Genomic DNA, 16,033 nt, shown 5'->3' with positions numbered 1-16,033 from the left:
AAGGAATAGTTGGAATAAAAAAGTTATGGAATCAAAACATAACTTTGAATATTATAATATGTTATTCATTTCAAATTATATCTAATAATAAATTCGAATTATCGCTTTCTCAAAAAAAATATAAATATATATATAGTCGGTTAGACGAACACGTATTTTCAGAGTGGTATGATAAGTTCTCGTGTATTATTTGATTATAAACTCACGATCATTCTCTAAATTAACCGACGTGGGACACTTTCATCTAACAAAGTACACTGAAATTGTTCATTTTGAAAGTAATTTGCGCATAAACTTTAAAATCCCAACCAAGTTCATTCTTGCCCCCTTAGTGGCCTCCCCAGTGCAAAATAAGAATGGTCAACCAAACATCAATTCATGAAACATTGAAAAAAACTATACATATTTTTAAATGGGTCTTAAATAACTTTTTTTTAATCTTAATTTGAATTTTCTAAATTATATGCTTAATTATTTTTTTTCAAGGGTTAATATTTAAATATCTAACTTAAAAAAAAAAAAGAGAGTGGATTTAAAGGGTGGTTTGTCGATTGAAATATATAATACAATTTAATTAAAAAGATAATAAATATTAGTTTGTAGAAAACAAGGAAGGAGTAATTTGGTCAATTTGTAATATTATTAGTTAATGGGGGAATAAGGAAATTGGGTGGATTTATAAAAGCGGTGATATAAGCAAAACACGGAGGGGTTTTGTTAGAATCCACGTCGACAAGCGCAACGAAGGTGGAAGCCCAATGCGCCACGACCTAACAGCTAATACCTTTTTTTTTTTTTTTTTCTTTTTCTCTTATATTTTTAAATCTCGAGTGAAAATTTCAATAACAGAGCAAAGAGAGGGAAAGAAAACGACCAACACAGAGCGCGAGGGCGCCAAATTCCTTACCAACTTCCAATCGTTTTTTCTCTTACTTTTTCGCCTCTATCGTCACTATAATTCTCGCCCTTGTTGCTTCACTGAGCAATCGGTTTGTTGTTCGTTGAAATTTGCTAGTCGCTGATCTTTAACTGGGATATATCGTTTGGATTTCGTAACAGTTTGTTTTGATTTCGTTTTGTGTGGTTCTTGTTTCTCTCATGGCTATGGACGATACTGAGAGCTGTTGTAGTAGACCGGTGGATGATTTTTCGACTCAGACCTGGAGACAGAAGCAGAAGGTTGGTGTTTACGTCGAAGTTCTTCGTCGACTCAGACTGTCGCATGAGGCGGAGACCAGCTTTCCTGGTTTTGAGGATGAACTATGGGCTCATTTTCATCGCCTTCCTACTAGGTATGCTATTTGAAATCTATCTTTAGTCTTTTTTCGCTTCTTTGTTCACGCCAAAGCTGAATCCGTTTATAGCTTTTCTCCGATTACTTCGTCGTGTACACTGGCGTCTTAACGAATGTTTATTTTTCGTAAGTGCACTAAGATGAGAGAAAAACTATTTTTCATGGATTACGCCATCGATTTACGGCGGTTGGATCACCGAGGAAATTGGAGAAGGATTAAAGTAACGGGAAAGTTTATTTTTGTTTTTGTTTTTGTTTTGTGTTATGCTAACTTTCTTGCTTGTCATGGCTAATTTCCGTACATGTAAAGAGATTATACTTCTTAGATATGCTTGTGAAGAAAAAGGAAAAAGAAGTTGTGGCGTGAAGCAGTAATTGTTCGATAATATTCTTGTGTTTGTGCGCGGGTGTTCTTTTTTTCTTTTTTTATTTATGTATAAAGTATATATTAGCTTCACTTGGCTAAATCAATACTGTAAGTCATAGCCTAAAACTTATAGAAATAAAATTCTTGAAAAATTTAAGAAGCGTGAAAGCATTATCTACATGGTCATGTGGCATTTCTATTTTAGGATATTGACTCAAAAAAGTCATGCCAAAATGTGTTCGCTATCTCTTATCTTAAGAGAATAGAAAGCACTAGTGTGGTCCATGTGGAACTTGGTTCGGATCTGCTCGACACTTTTCTCTAGCTCCAGAAAGTAAGATTTACTTTTGCCGTCTGAGAATTATAAAGACCTCGTGGTATGAATGTTTGGTAAATATAATGTCAAAGGTATGCTATGGACGTCAACGTGGAGAGGGCTCAAGATGTTCTCATGCACAAAGATCTTCTCTTCATGGCACATGCTCCTGCTACTCGTCCTGCAATTGATGTCCGTCTCGTACAGGTAGTGTTTACCCTGAGCTCCTAATTATTGTTCTATATTTTGATATTACAGAGAAATCAAATTTCTTTTTTTATCCCTTGCTATTTACATGATTAAGTAATTTCCTTCTAATGAACTTTTTGCAGTATTATTTTGACTGAAGGGTATTTTTTTATTTAACTTCCCAGCGTTCTGAAGTTTAATATTTATAGAGTCTGTAGGAGAAATCTATTTTGTTCTTATCTGTAAAATGCTAAGATAAAAATTCGTCACTTTGTAGGTTCATTCATCTCCTGGCACAAACTCTGGCAAGTATGTTCATTCAAACTTGAAGGAAAAAGTGGACCAGCGGTTTCCTGATTATGACAGCAATCAGAGGCATGGTTAAGTGAAGATTTGAACTTTGCTGTATGTTTGGGACTTCAAGGATATTATAACTACATATTTTTTATTTTCATTTTTCTGCATATCTAAGCAGACAACACCCCCCACCAGCATTTGGTTCAACAACAGAGGTCGAATCTGGTTTTGCGATCAGCCAATTACATGATATAAATCAGCCTGACACTTTATCCTGGTAAAATAATGTTCTGAAATCGGAGTAGTTTTTAAGGACATGCGTCTATGGTCTGTTCATACAGTTGTCCTTCTTTATCTGTACTTTCGATGCTTCATATCATAAACTTAAAATTCTATACTACCAAAATTTCATTGATTAGTCCATGTCACTTTGATAAGAATATAATCACCTCTCCTTATTCTTAGTACTATAATTTTCCTTGGGAAAAAGTAATCCTCTCTCCCCTTCTTCTCTTGGTAAAGGAAAAAGGGTTTAATTCTTCTTTTCTTGGAATAATTTAATTTATTCTGCTTGTGGATTGGTAAACAATGAAAGTTTATAGATGCCCACGCTCTTTTTCTCAAGCAAGATTCAAATGCTTTCAGGCCGATGCATGAAATTACAATATCAACAATTGACAAGCCAAAACTACTCAGTCAGGTAGCCTCTCCCTTAATTTTAAAATTAATTTTTATATAGATTCAACTAGCTTCTTTCAAAAGATTTTCTGACACATATTTTGTAGTCTTTAGACTGCACCAAGTTTATTTGATTTAGAGATCCACTCTTCAAATGTACTCTAGACAGTGGAGAATGTGGAGCATCTATATGGGTGAAGAACATGCATTAGTAAAAAATGGTCATTATTATTTTAGGAAATATTGTACTTGGTTTAGCGTTTATGCTTTCTGTTAATGTTGCTTATATTTGTAGCACCATGTTTTGAAATCACTTTGCTGTTACGATTTATTTTAGTTAAGTATGTGATTAGACGTAATACATTCATAAGAGAAATAACTTTTTCAGTTGACGTCCTTACTTTCTGAGATTGGGCTGAATATTCAAGAAGCGCATGCTTTTTCAACAACAGATGGCTTTTCCTTGGATGTTTTTGTAGTTGATGGTTGGGCAATTGAGGTAATTTGGCTCCTCTTCCAAAGCTGTTCATTTTCATCTTCATATAACATCGATTAGAATATGGAGAAGAGATTGCAGATGTTTTTAGTACAGAATGCTCGAGTATATTTTGTAAAACATTGTTACCTTTCCCCTCTATACAAATTGATTTTTGACATGGAGTTTTGAAATATATAGGATACCAAACAGCTAAAGGATATACTAGCTGAAGAAATATCAAAGATTCAGGTAGCTGCTGATATTCTTGTTAATGGTTACATTGCTATGGATGGTTATACTTCGTCTGATCATGTTCGAATTCTTATTAGTTAATAATAATAGAATAGTATTGCTTACTTATTTTCTTGTTTTATCATGTACGTGATGCATTTAATAAGTTGGGTTATACAGAAAAGGCATCCTCTATTTACACCTTGGAGCATTTCCCCAACTGGGAAGAAAGACAAAATTGGAGTCAAATTCATCACAAATTATGTCAACATTCCACGGCACAAAGTTGGTGCATGGGAAATTGATGCGAGTCTGTTAATCTACGAGAAGAAAATTGTTTCTGGATCTTTTAGTGACTTGTGAGTTTACTTATAATTTAGGTAATGCACTATTTGTGTTCGGATGCTTGTTGCAAAATGTGGTGTTAATGATGCAGGTATAAGGGCACTTTCTATGGTCAAGAGGTGGCTATTAAACTTCTAAAAGATGGAAGCTTGAATGAGGCTGTACGGCGGGAATTTGCTCAAGAAATTCATATCATGAGGTTTTTATATCCTGGCTTAATTTTCCACAATGCTGCTATCGTTCTCTCATTTTTCTGTTTTTAATATCTTGCATGTTCTGTTCATTTACAATGATTATTGTGATTTGATAGTTTGCTAATCAGGTGATCTTTTCTCCATTCTTATGCTGTGTAGCTTAATTTTCCACACCGCTATTATCTGTTTTTAAGATCTTGTATGTTCATTTCATATACAAGAATATTGTGATTTGATAGTCTGCCAATTAGGTGATCTTTTCACTAAATTATGGCATTCCTATCAGTATCATTGGCATATGTCTCTGGACTCTACTATTATTAGTTTATCTTTGTGCTTCAAAATCTAAACTAATTCGAGGAGTAAAAATATACCCTGGGTCGAAGAGTGCCTGTGGATGGTGGAGAATCTCAGCGCTTAAGTAGTTCCTTCTCATCCCCTCTTGTTTCTAAAATTTGTAGAAATCTTCGGCATAAGAATGTTGTCCAATTTATTGGTGCATCTACCAGACCTCCAAGCGCTTTTATTGTTACTGGTAATCTAATTACACATTTCATTGATATAAGACTGATGAGTCTGGTTTGCATGTATGATAATGTGTACATTATATGCCCATGATTTGTAGAATACATGCCTGGTGGAAGCATGCATGATTTCTTACATCAAAAAAAGGGCGTTCTTAGTTTTCCTTCCTTACTAAGAGTGGCAGTTGATGTGTCCAAGGGAATGAACTATTTGCACCAAAAGAATATCATCCATAGAGATCTGAAAGCTGCAAATCTTTTGTTGGACGAAGATGGGGTAAGAAATAAATTTTTTGCATTTAACTTGGTGATCTTTTGATAAGTCATCATAAGACGTACTTGATTACTTCCCAAGTCATTTTGGTTTATTGTTTTCTGTTAGTTTCCACGATCATGCTTCCTGCTATTCAATTTGGTGGGAATATTATGCATCTTCATTTCATAACAATTGATCTGGTGCACTCACAGGAATAACGCTCTGATTTCCGGTTAGATTTAATGGGAATGCGTCTGATCTTACCCACGCAATACTTTCACTTTATTGGTCACTTTCAATTTTATGATCAATACTATTTAGCCGCCTTGTTCTCTATGATTTATGCGACAACGATAACCCATTATAATGTTAATAATAGAATAACAAAATGCATTGTTCTGAGCTTTGCATCTGTATGTAATTGATTTTTCACCCTTAAATTGACATTCAAATAAGAGCGTGAATAAAGTAGAGTGGGTACAAGGTTTGAGCCTTTACATGTTTCAATCGACACATTTGACTGGCATTACTCTGTACTGCAGGCTTTGAACTTGTATTTGAATCCAATGATTTTCCTTTTCTATAATAAACATTTATAAGCATAATCATTGTTTGATTTTGCGGAGTATCTTTTGTCAATCCTAGTGTACTAAGTCATCTCCCGGAGTACCCATTCTCAAGTGTNTTTTTGAATTATCGGATTGTTTTTTTATTTCAGTCCCACCTTTAAACCAAAATGTTTGACAGGTTGTTAAGGTAGCTGATTTTGGTGTTGCCAGAGTGCAATCTCAATCTGGTGTGATGACTGCAGAAACTGGAACATATCGTTGGATGGCTCCAGAGGTTTGTATTCTGCGAATATATTCACCCTACGATTGACATCACGCGCTCCAATTGTAAGTTTGAGTTTTCAAGAAAGATATAACGGATCAGAGTTCTATGTACCTAGTCTTATCGTTTTCTCATATGAGATACAGGCTAACATGTACTCTGCAAGCACCAGCACGGCAATCGTTACTAGGAAGTTTTAGGATGTGCAATAGTCGTTTTTAGAACTATCAAAAGGATCTGAGAAAGAAAAAACTTTTTCTCCCCGTGGACATTTGTCATCAATGATTTCTAGTTATTTTGATTACTTTTGAACTTGGGATCATAGAACTCTTCGAAGATATGTTTCCATTCTCAATTCCTTGCTATTTCAAAAGGAAATGAAATTGGCATATAATCCAGCCATGATGCCAATAATGTAATTTTTTCTCGACGTGGTAGTTTTTCCTTGCTCTTTTGACATTTGGATGTTTGTGGTTGGTGAATGCAAGGTTATTGAGCACAAACCATATGATCATAAAGCTGATGTTTACAGCTTTGGGATAGTTTTGTGGGAGCTGCTTACAGGGCAGGTAAATCCTTTTCTTCTGTTTTGAAATATAATTTCTTTTCCTTGTGTCCTTTCTAACCATCTTTTGGTTGCTTTGTGTCCGGAATGTCAGCTGCCTTATGATAACCTGACTCCGTTACAAGCGGCAATGGGCGTGATCCAGAAGGTATTTCCTCATTCGTACAATATTTTGTTAAAAAATGAAATGGACCATTTTGTTTCGATTCTTCCCCTGCTATCCATCCCCATCTCATCGTCCTCTTTTTTTCTGTCATAGTAAGCATAACATTCAGTTTTGAACTGCAAGTCATGTAGATCTTGTACGAGCCGAGAGAAATAAACTGCACTAATCTTTGAGGCATTTCATTTAAGGAAATTCCACTTGTTCCGTCTAGCTTGCAATTGTAATTAATTAGAATTGACATGCAACTCTAAGTCAACAATTTAACGGTTAGAAACATTCTATGAAGAAACAAGAACATATTCTTAATTTACATCTCTGCAAAGCTTTCAAGTAATGTCGGTAGATTAATAGTGATGTTGGAAATATTCAAGTGCACTTTCTCATCCACATGACTTCAAATTACAAGTAGTTCGGCAAATGAACTTCAGGGTCTGAGGCCTAAGATTCCGAGGCATGCAAATCCAATGATCGTGGACTTGCTTGAGAGATGCTGGCGGCAGGATCCATCTTTGAGGCCTGAATTTTCTGAAATTACGAAACTTTTGCAGCAAACCCTCAAGGAGGTAGGGAAAAATTCTGCTGAAACTGTTCAAACTTATTGCTTACAAGGGGACGTTTTCAGGCACCTTACGTTCCTGGAACAGATTACATAATAGAAAATTGCGGAGTGGCAGGGCTCAACTGGAAGGCGGCCAAAATTTTGGGCAGGAGCAGAGCGTTTTATGGTGGAGCGAGGAGGTTACCACTCCTAACTACATGCAATTATCTATCCTTAATGCTGTGAATTCACATCTACATTGCTGTAAAATATGAAACCTTTTAGATTGAGTACTAATGACTTGACAAGGTATTGGATTTAGATATGATATTTGTTGTTAAATGCGAACAAAGTCTCCCCTTTGACTCCACAGAAAATAGTATGGATATGGAAAATATTATGGGTATACAAGTGAAAGATTGTATGTGTTGGATCGATTCAATCAATATGCTTTGGATGAATTTTGATTTTCTTCAAGTTGTCATTATTTGCTTTCAAGAAGTAGAGGTTGAGCAAAATTCTATCATATACTGCACTAAAAATAATCGAAGTCGAAGAATAAAAATATGATAACGAAATGTGCGTTCATGATATTTTTAATTGGCTTATGCTTTAGAACTTTTCTGGTTTGTCGCACATTGCGGTTCAGAGTGGGGGTCCAGTCCCACATCTGTAATAATGGCAAAGAACTGTCTCACATGCACACAATTTACACACACACACATATATATAAATGTAGATCGTGAAGATGTGGAGATTCGCGATCTTGTGCGTGCTGAAGATGTGGGGATCAGAATTCCTGCGACATCGAAGAACTTGAAGCCTGCGATCAAGAAGAAAGTAAACGAGATGGGGCATCGCCACATTTCATGGTACTCTTTCTTGTTGCTGTGGTATATGCAACCATAAAAAGTGATCAGTTGATAGCTTTCTGACCAAATTTTTGCTTACCACATCACAACGAGAAAACTTCTTGATGATAACTCTGCGCTTCAGGATTCTGGAATCCCCAATAATTCTCAGGTTATTTCCCGGACTTTCTATGATCTGATTTTCGTTTTTCCAGCATAAATAACCTGAAAATTCAAGTATTAGAAGCTTTATCCAACCTGAAAATTCAGTCAGTGATAGACTGAAACAACAGCTTGTTGCAGGTGCATTTCAAAGAATTCCGAAGAGGCATTCTAGGAGAAAACGCCGTTTCTTTCACGGCCTCAACAAACGCGAATGAACACACGCTTTGGGGTATGTTTCCTAACACAAACTCAGTAAGGTAGAGTTCGCTTAACAATTTTTTGTCACTTGATTTGAGTGAATGACTTGTGGGAATTTTAGCTTGTGTTCTATATATGTGATGATATGCCAAATGTCTACATGATTAGCAAATTCATTTTGTTTTTAGACTAAGAAACCCAAATTCTATAACTTGGACTCAGTTTAACAATCTTAGATTACGTAGTAATCAGCATTTTGATAAACAAACAAACATAGGATTGAAATAGTGAAGTATACACCCACATACCCAACAAAAGGGCAATTTCTGATTTAGCAAAAGGGAATGCCACTGCCCCTCTTAAGAGAGGCTGCAAGGTTTGAAGTGAAAGGCTCTTGGCCTAATCCGATCGCAGAAGTGGCTTTCTCACTTAAAGAGATATTCTAATGATCATTACATGACTCAGTTGATGAAAATTCTAACGTTCTTATGCATATATGATCAACTGTTTCTAACATTCACTCATTTGCTTCTGTGCCTTTGTTTACTTTCTTTTAAACCATGTTGGTTAATATTCGAATATTGTAGCACATGACACAGAAGAAGCCTCTCTCTAAGGCTCACTTGGTTGGCTCCATCATGACCACTGATGGAATAAGAAACAAAAACGAAGTTAAAAGGGCACATTCCTCTGTCATTTCAAAGTTGAAAGTTCTAAGAATCTAGTGTGTAGCAGCATAGTATGAGAGTTCCAATAGTGACATTGTAGTGTGTAGCAGCACAGTTTGAGGCCAAGCACTTGGATATAAGAACCTATGATTTGCCATGTAAAGTTAGAAGGATATGATACAAAGTTTATATATCATATAACTTGATAAGAGACCCAAAAAAAGACCTAAACTGCTGAATTCTCTTCCTTCTTTGTTACTCTCCACGTTTTGAACAGTTAGTTGCCTGAATATCAGCAGTTGCCTGCCTCATTTTCTCCTTGTACTCTTTCAACTCTCTCTTGTATCTTTCCTTGTCTTTCAGCCCAATGTTTTGATAAACCTATAGGAGCAGAGACAACCATTTGATCAAACCCACAAAAAGTCAAGAACTGTTGGAACCTTGGTAAAAAGCTAGACAGACATACCATCCTTTCTTCAGGACTTAGTTTGTTCCAAGACTCTCCAATCATCTTGGTGAACTCCCTCTCTCTGTTTGGGTACAGAGATTTGAGCTTGTAATGCTTCTCTGCAAAGAAGAAATTGTACCCACTTCTATTCGGTTTTGGGTGGTTAGGGTCTGCCTTTCTCCGGCGTCTCCGGTGTCGTCGACCAACGTGTCTCTGTCTGCCACCAGTGTAAGGTATAATGGCATTTGTAGACTGAGGACGTAGATCAGACGGGACTGGCTGATCTGGATGGTAAAGTACTCCTCTAAGAACCTCGGATCCCAATTTCACAGTCACTAGGTAACCACAGTCGAATTTCCCATCAATTGTTCCAGTAACTGAAAAACATCAACCACTTAGGTTAAAAAAAAACACATATATGAATGGAACAAAACTGAATGAAAAACCAACGCAGACACACACAGTAGGGAGAATTTATTTGGTGTAGCCACTCAGCTCTACGGTCCCTCCCTCCCAATAATTTATCGAATCGAATCAGTTAAATAGAAGGCATTGGTGGCAACAACTGTTCTACTTTTATTACTTGACCCCACGAAGAAAAGCAAGGAATGTGAAAGGTTGTCACCTTCCGCAGGCGAAAACGACGTTGTTTTGGGAGTATATTCCACCATAGCCAATTCGCTGTCCCTCGTAGGGCTACCAAAAGATAATGGCGCTGTAGAAGAAGAAAAGGACAAAACCCAACTCAGATTTACAGCAAAATCCGATATGGAAAATAACGGATAAAGTAAAAAAGGAAAAATGGAAGGGGAGAACAAAAAGGGACCTTGAGGGGCACAGATGGGGCCCTGCCGGCCGAACAAGTAAACTTGCTCATAATGGTACAGAAGACTTAGATAGTGTTTTCTCAATACAAACGAAGCACTTGTGGTCGTAGGAGAAAACTTAAATATACCTCCAACTTCCCTCCATTTCTTCTCTGCAACAACCTAACCCGCCATGAAATAGGAACTTGCATAGTCAAAATCACTCCATTTTCTCAAACCAAGAGCTTTGTTGTTAAAATTTGGAAGAGGAAGGGCCAAACTTTACCTTTTCATGGCCGCCCCTCCTTGTAACCTCTGAATACAAAACATGCAAGTCTAGCTCCTTCCCTCCGATCACAGGAATCCTTTTAAGTATTCAAGGAAAGGAAAGTAAAAGTTAAAAACTTCGATTTCTTCATATTTTTTACTGGAAAAAGATTGATGCTTAGAAATTAGAGGAAGGAAAAGAGTACAAAAACGGTGTCTTTTGGCTGTGCAGCGCCATTTTTACTTCATTTACCAAGTCAAAAAAAAAAAAGTAGTAGTAGAAGAAGAAAGGTGTCTCACATGAACTTGGTGTTCATCACAAAATGAAAACGCCTCAAAGTGTCCCAAAACACAATGGGGTCAGAAATAACTTCATCATGGGTGGCCAGCGCCGGTGGGTAATGCTTATCCACGTTGCCATTCCAGCTCTTGGTCCTCGCCGGCGTTGACATGACCGGTAAACAGAAGTGGCCGGGAAAATTAGAAAAGACAGAGAAGAGAAGAAAGGGGGGAAGGAGGAAGGAAGAGAAAGAGCATATGATTTCGAAGATAAATAAAGTGGATTAAAATTAAAAGAGGGCGGGGGGAAAGAAAAGAGGAAGAATTAAAGAAGATGGTTGGAAGCGAGAAAGGCAACTGTTACGCAGAATTGGCTTTTAGTGAGGAAAGAAAACTGGTAAATATTTTGATAAGAGATTAATTAATCTTGTTGTTCATGTTCTGGGTGTGAGTCGAGTCGAGTCGAGTCGTGTCATTGGAAGTGTGCAGAGATTGTAAAGAGGTCTGGTCTGCCAAAACCCAAACGTTGACATGCACTGTCACTCCTTTTTTCGGTTTCTGAATCATATCTCTGCGCCAAGATATTTGAAACCACACTTTTTTATTATTGTTATTATTGTTATTATCATTATGGACTGAACCGAGTTAGTGTCAAACTTTGTTCCTTACACAGACACGGTGCAGCGTAGGATTTTAATGCAAATGCAGGAAAAAAGGTGTAAACTTTTCCCTATCCACTCGCTATCACTTCCAAATGTGCTTGCTTCCTCCATGCATACCCTGCGCTGAGTGGTCTATATTCGCACTGTCCCTCACCCCCTCTCATTTTTATCGTTCCTGTCCCAAGTTTAAATGGATTCCAACCCTCACATTATTATTATTATTATATATTTACAAGTATTCTAGTGAATTTTTGTGCACTGGGATATACCAAATCGGTTTGAGAGTAGAATAAAACATCTTTTATAAATGAGAGAAAGTGAAAACTTATATACCAAATCGGGTTGAGAGTAGAATAAAACATCTTTTATAAATGAGAGAAAGTGAAAACTTTTTCTTATAAGACGCGTTTTATAAACTTTGAGTATAATACAAATATAACAATATTTGCTAGTAGTAGACTTAGATGATTACAAATGATATCAACGTTCGATGTGCCAGCAAATAAATTGAGCCCCTACGGGTGGTAGACACTAGGCAGTGTGTCAGCAAGGAAGTTAGGCTCCAAATGGGTTTCCACATCAATTGGTGAAGGGAAATAGTACCAGCGAGAACGTTGGGCCTCGAATGGAGGTGGATTGTGAGAGCCCACGTTAGGGGAGGAAAACAAATCATCCTTTATAATCTTGAGAGGAAGCTCGAAACGAAAAACTAAAATAATAATATCTGTTAGCGGTGTGCTTGGGACGTTGCATCAAATGTTGGTTTGGTAAAGCTTTAAAAAAAAAAAAAGTATTTTTGTACTTTACTATTGAATTAGTACAACTCGAAATTAAGTATCTTAATTTGTATAGGCTTAAGTTTTTTAAAAGAGTGTTTTTATTTATTTTTTTCTTAAAATTAAAATTAAAGTGACAACAAAAAAAAAAAAACGTATAAAAGTCATAAAACTTGAGTCATTTTCATTAATATGTCAATTTTCTTTTTTCACTATGAAACTAAAAATAAAATTAAATTTGGTAAGAGTAACTGCTGATAGCTAAGGCAAGCTCTCATCATTTCAGTAACCACCCATGACCATTACTAATTCAAATTCGAATTCTAAGTAACCGTTACCATAAGCTTATTCTCCCTCTACTTGTAAACTTCAAATATTTCAACCGCTCTCTCCTATTTTCAACATTTAAATTCCACGTGGCGTTATCACTTATAAAATAATTTTATTACACTTTTAAAATATGGATATAAAAAAACTCATTAAACCCTTTTTAAAAACAAATGTAAATTTTATTTTTAATTTATTTGTTATTATTCTTAAATAACATCGAAAGAAAATAAAAACTCTAATTTTTCGCGTGGGTTTCTTATTAAATGCACTTTTCTGACATGCCTAAATATAATCCATAACTATTGTTCTTTTATTATTATGAGAAATAAAATACACATTAAATTAACATAAATGAAATGGCTGAGCTTCCCCGTACAGGAGTTTCACTTCCAAATTTAAAATTATCATTCCTAGTATTATTAAAAAAAATATATATCTTATCTTTTAAATTTGGGTGAAAAAATCTTTTAAATGATTATATGAAAACCCTTTAAATAAAAAATAATTATAGTATACTATTAATATATAATTTAAAAAAAATTATATTTTAAATGGAAAACCCACAAGGGATGCTATAAATAGGTATTAATTAGTGGGTGAATACAAATTTAATTTGAATTGTATATTTCTATTATGTGCATTGATTTTCCACTTTGGAAAAGAAAATATGTAATTTCTTTCCATCTAATAATACTATGATTTTATGGAAAGGGAGGAGACTTTTAAATTTTGAAGTGAAATTCTGGTGCGTAGAAGCTCAGCCATTTCATTTATGTTCATTTAATGTGTACTTTATTTCCCATAACTTTTAATCTAATATTAATGCTTATGGATTATAATTAGACATGTCAGAAAAAAGTGCATTTACTAAGAACCCCATCAACTAGAAATTACCCTCTTTTTTTTTTTTTGGTGTAATCGGATGTTACTTAATAATAATAAAGTTCTAATTATAAATGTTTGATGATGAAAGTCCCACATCGGTTAATTTAGAGGATGATCATGAATTTATAAACAAATAATACTCTCTCCATTAGTATTAGTCAATATTATACCATTGTGGAGAGTGTATTCGTCTAACAATAAATTCCTAAAATCAATATTAAATTTTATTTTAGTTTGTGTATTTTTAATTATCTAATTTTAATCATCGAACTTTTAATAAATATTATATTTTAGATAAAATATAATTTCAAAGTAATTTTATGATTTATTAATATATATGTAGACCAAATTTAGATATTTAAAAATAAAAAATAAAAATGAAATAAACTTAAAAAATATGAAAACGAAATATGGTATTTTAGTTTATTACTTTAAGAAAGAAAGAAAAAAAAAAATACTGAGGCGCCTGCCTGTTCCAGTCTACGAGCATCCGCCGGTTTAAATGATAAATTTTATTTAACCGCGGGTTGCTTCTCTTTACTGCCGTGATTTTTTTTTTTAACCCCTGGATAATGTTTGTGATGTAATGTTTACGCCTCCAATGCATTAAATATAATAGTATTTAACTTTTTACCAACTCTTTTACCACCCCGTTTACCAATAGTTAATTCCACTAGCTGACGTGGAAAATAAAAAAGTTCGAAAATTTTATTATGTACTTAAAATGATTGCATAAATATTGGTTATATTTTTTAAAACATATATATCCCATGAATATAATTCAAACTCTACATGATTGGAGTCGGGGGGATATAGATGTTAATATCCCCCACCTATTGTACAAAAAACTTGAATATATAAATAACCCTCCGGACCCATATGACCTACTGAATCGAACCCTCATCATTGTTTGTTGGATCCATCTAAATTAATTAAATACAACCCCTCTCACTGCAATTGTTGATATCCATGTCCTCTCAGATTTAGGGTTCATGGGGTTTTCTTGGTTTGATGTGGGTTTGTTTAGCAAAGGACTTCCCCGCAGAGTTTATTGGCATTCTGTCCACCTCCTTTCCCGCCTTCAGTGAGTGTTTACTGTCTGGTTGGGGTTTTATATGATGTTGGGGAGGTGGGCATGCTGCCAATTCAGCTCTGTCGGATTCTCTTTGTAACACCCCTCATTACAAAGAAGTTGAAATCAAGGCTTGTTTAAAAGGTCTCTGAATCTTCAAATCTCAACTCTCCACTGCAAATTCTGTCAAGAAAAATGAAATGAAATGATTGTTTCTCTTTTGCAGCTCACGGGGCCGAAATCATAATGATGATGAACGCAAAGGTAATGACTTTTTTACCTTTTCAACTCATTTCTGTCTCAAAAATTCAAATTGAAATGCTTTATGGGTTTTACGACAATGATTTGTTACAGTATGTGTTCATAGCCCTTCGTGCATGCCTTGTCTCTCTGTCTCTCTGTCTGTCCCTCATTTTATAATTTCACTTTAATTATTGCATTATGTTTCGTTTCATAATCCCTTTCAGTTATTCAATTTCCCAACCCTTCATTTCAATACCCAAAGATGCTTCCATTGTTACCCTCTCTTCAGGGTGGCGCGTGTGTGTTTCAGTCGGCGGTTCGCGGCGGCGATTGGAGGCCACGGATTGTTTATGGAAGGTGTGCGTATTTTCTGGGTTTATTTTTTTTGGTATTGGAATTTGAGCCTATGAAGATCTGATATGATCTTCTTCTTGGAGCTTTGGAGTTAGGGTTTGGTGTCCTAATAATGTTCTTCTGCAGATCACTGTCGTAGGTAATTTATTCTGTCCATTTTTTTTTTGTTTTTTAAAAAATCATTTTCTTAATATGTTTCTTTTTAAATTACCCTAAATTATTTATATTGTTTATGGCTGTTAAATTAGTTTAATATTTATATTTATTTAGTCTCTTAATACTTTACTTATTTTTCCTATTTTTTCCTCCTCTTTAGGCCTCTTAATATATTTATTTCCAATCTCTTGAATATTTTAGTGAAGAGTATACTCATTACTTAATATTTTTCATTTAAATATTCGTCATTCTGCATACGAATCATATGCTTTAACCTATAGTATTGAGCTTTCAGTCGGTTGGGGGAGAAAATTAGTCTAATCTACTTAAAAGATGGTATATATACGAAAAAAATAGAGATGTTCATGGGGTAGGGACGGAAAATTTGTTCCCGCCCCTATCCCAGTCTTCTCGTCCCCGCTACCATCCATGTCACCTATTTTATTCTTAATTGCTGCGAAAATTTTCATTTATTTTTGCAGAGCTTGGGGTGAGATTTCCTACGGATAAATTTTACATTTGTGCGGGGTTTGAGGTGGAATTTTCCATGAAGAATTTGTCGAGATTAGGTTCCCAGGTAATTTTTTTCCGTTTATTATTATTT

At 35.2% G+C, this 16,033-nt stretch overlaps 2 protein-coding genes and 2 long non-coding RNA genes across 14 annotated transcripts; 2 read left to right on the top strand and 2 right to left on the bottom strand.

Moving 5' to 3' along the window:
- The first annotated feature begins 846 nt into the window (after positions 1 to 846).
- On the top strand, positions 847 to 11,857 carry LOC111789352 (serine/threonine-protein kinase STY46-like). 8 transcript variants are annotated; one of them, XM_023670095.1, is made up of 20 exons: positions 847 to 1,292; positions 2,070 to 2,184; positions 2,444 to 2,541; positions 2,642 to 2,740; positions 3,109 to 3,163; positions 3,530 to 3,640; positions 3,818 to 3,868; positions 4,031 to 4,209; positions 4,287 to 4,394; positions 4,851 to 4,924; positions 5,015 to 5,190; positions 5,917 to 6,012; positions 6,489 to 6,569; positions 6,660 to 6,713; positions 7,160 to 7,294; positions 7,406 to 7,469; positions 8,009 to 8,141; positions 8,266 to 8,292; positions 8,414 to 8,514; positions 11,625 to 11,857. In XM_023670095.1, exons 1-20 carry the CDS (start codon positions 1,099 to 1,101, stop codon positions 11,738 to 11,740), a joined length of 2,067 nt encoding a protein of 688 aa, XP_023525863.1. In that variant the 5' UTR covers positions 847 to 1,098; the 3' UTR covers positions 11,741 to 11,857. The 8 variants fall into 8 exon arrangements, 6 of the variants coding, with proteins under 6 accessions (XP_023525863.1, XP_023525864.1, XP_023525867.1 ...); XR_002814322.1 differs by lacking the exon at positions 8,266 to 8,292 and having other exon boundaries at positions 8,424 to 8,514; positions 11,625 to 11,762; XR_002814323.1 differs by lacking the exons at positions 8,266 to 8,292; positions 11,625 to 11,857 and having other exon boundaries at positions 7,341 to 7,469; positions 8,424 to 8,502.
- On the bottom strand, positions 5,855 to 6,477 carry LOC111789354. Its single transcript, XR_002814325.1, has 2 exons — positions 6,115 to 6,477; positions 5,855 to 6,038 (listed from the first exon to the last, which is right to left on the bottom strand). It is a non-coding gene; the product is annotated as an uncharacterized LOC111789354 (long non-coding RNA).
- On the bottom strand, positions 7,837 to 11,588 carry LOC111789353 (high mobility group B protein 9-like). Of its 4 annotated transcripts, XR_002814324.1 has the most exons (7): positions 10,973 to 11,588; positions 10,692 to 10,770; positions 10,225 to 10,588; positions 9,618 to 9,976; positions 9,378 to 9,532; positions 8,221 to 8,345; positions 7,837 to 8,092 (listed from the first exon to the last, which is right to left on the bottom strand). XR_002814324.1 is itself a non-coding variant. In XM_023670103.1 (6 exons), the coding sequence occupies exons 1-5, from the start codon at positions 11,122 to 11,124 to the stop codon at positions 9,407 to 9,409; spliced, it is 1,080 nt and encodes a 359-aa protein (XP_023525871.1). In that variant the 5' UTR covers positions 11,125 to 11,588; the 3' UTR covers positions 8,789 to 9,295; positions 9,378 to 9,406. The 4 variants fall into 4 exon arrangements, 3 of the variants coding, with proteins under 3 accessions (XP_023525871.1, XP_023525872.1, XP_023525870.1); XM_023670103.1 differs by lacking the exons at positions 7,837 to 8,092; positions 8,221 to 8,345 and adding an exon at positions 8,789 to 9,295; XM_023670104.1 differs by lacking the exons at positions 7,837 to 8,092; positions 8,221 to 8,345 and having other exon boundaries at positions 8,789 to 9,532; positions 10,225 to 10,314; positions 10,426 to 10,588; positions 10,973 to 11,584.
- A 2,661-nt stretch (positions 11,858 to 14,518) lies between the features above and the next one.
- Positions 14,519 to 15,993, top strand: LOC111789220. Its single transcript, XR_002814296.1, has 3 exons — positions 14,519 to 14,940; positions 15,144 to 15,412; positions 15,912 to 15,993. It is a non-coding gene; the product is annotated as an uncharacterized LOC111789220 (long non-coding RNA).
- Positions 15,994 to 16,033: the final 40 nt, after the last annotated feature.

The sequence above is a fragment of the Cucurbita pepo genome, chromosome LG02, assembly GCF_002806865.2.
Source record: "Cucurbita pepo subsp. pepo cultivar mu-cu-16 chromosome LG02, ASM280686v2, whole genome shotgun sequence".
In the NCBI taxonomy this organism is placed as follows: Eukaryota; Viridiplantae; Streptophyta; class Magnoliopsida; order Cucurbitales; family Cucurbitaceae; genus Cucurbita; species Cucurbita pepo.
Note: the sequence above shows the minus strand (reverse complement) of the source record. Positions and strands in the feature narration are given on the sequence as shown.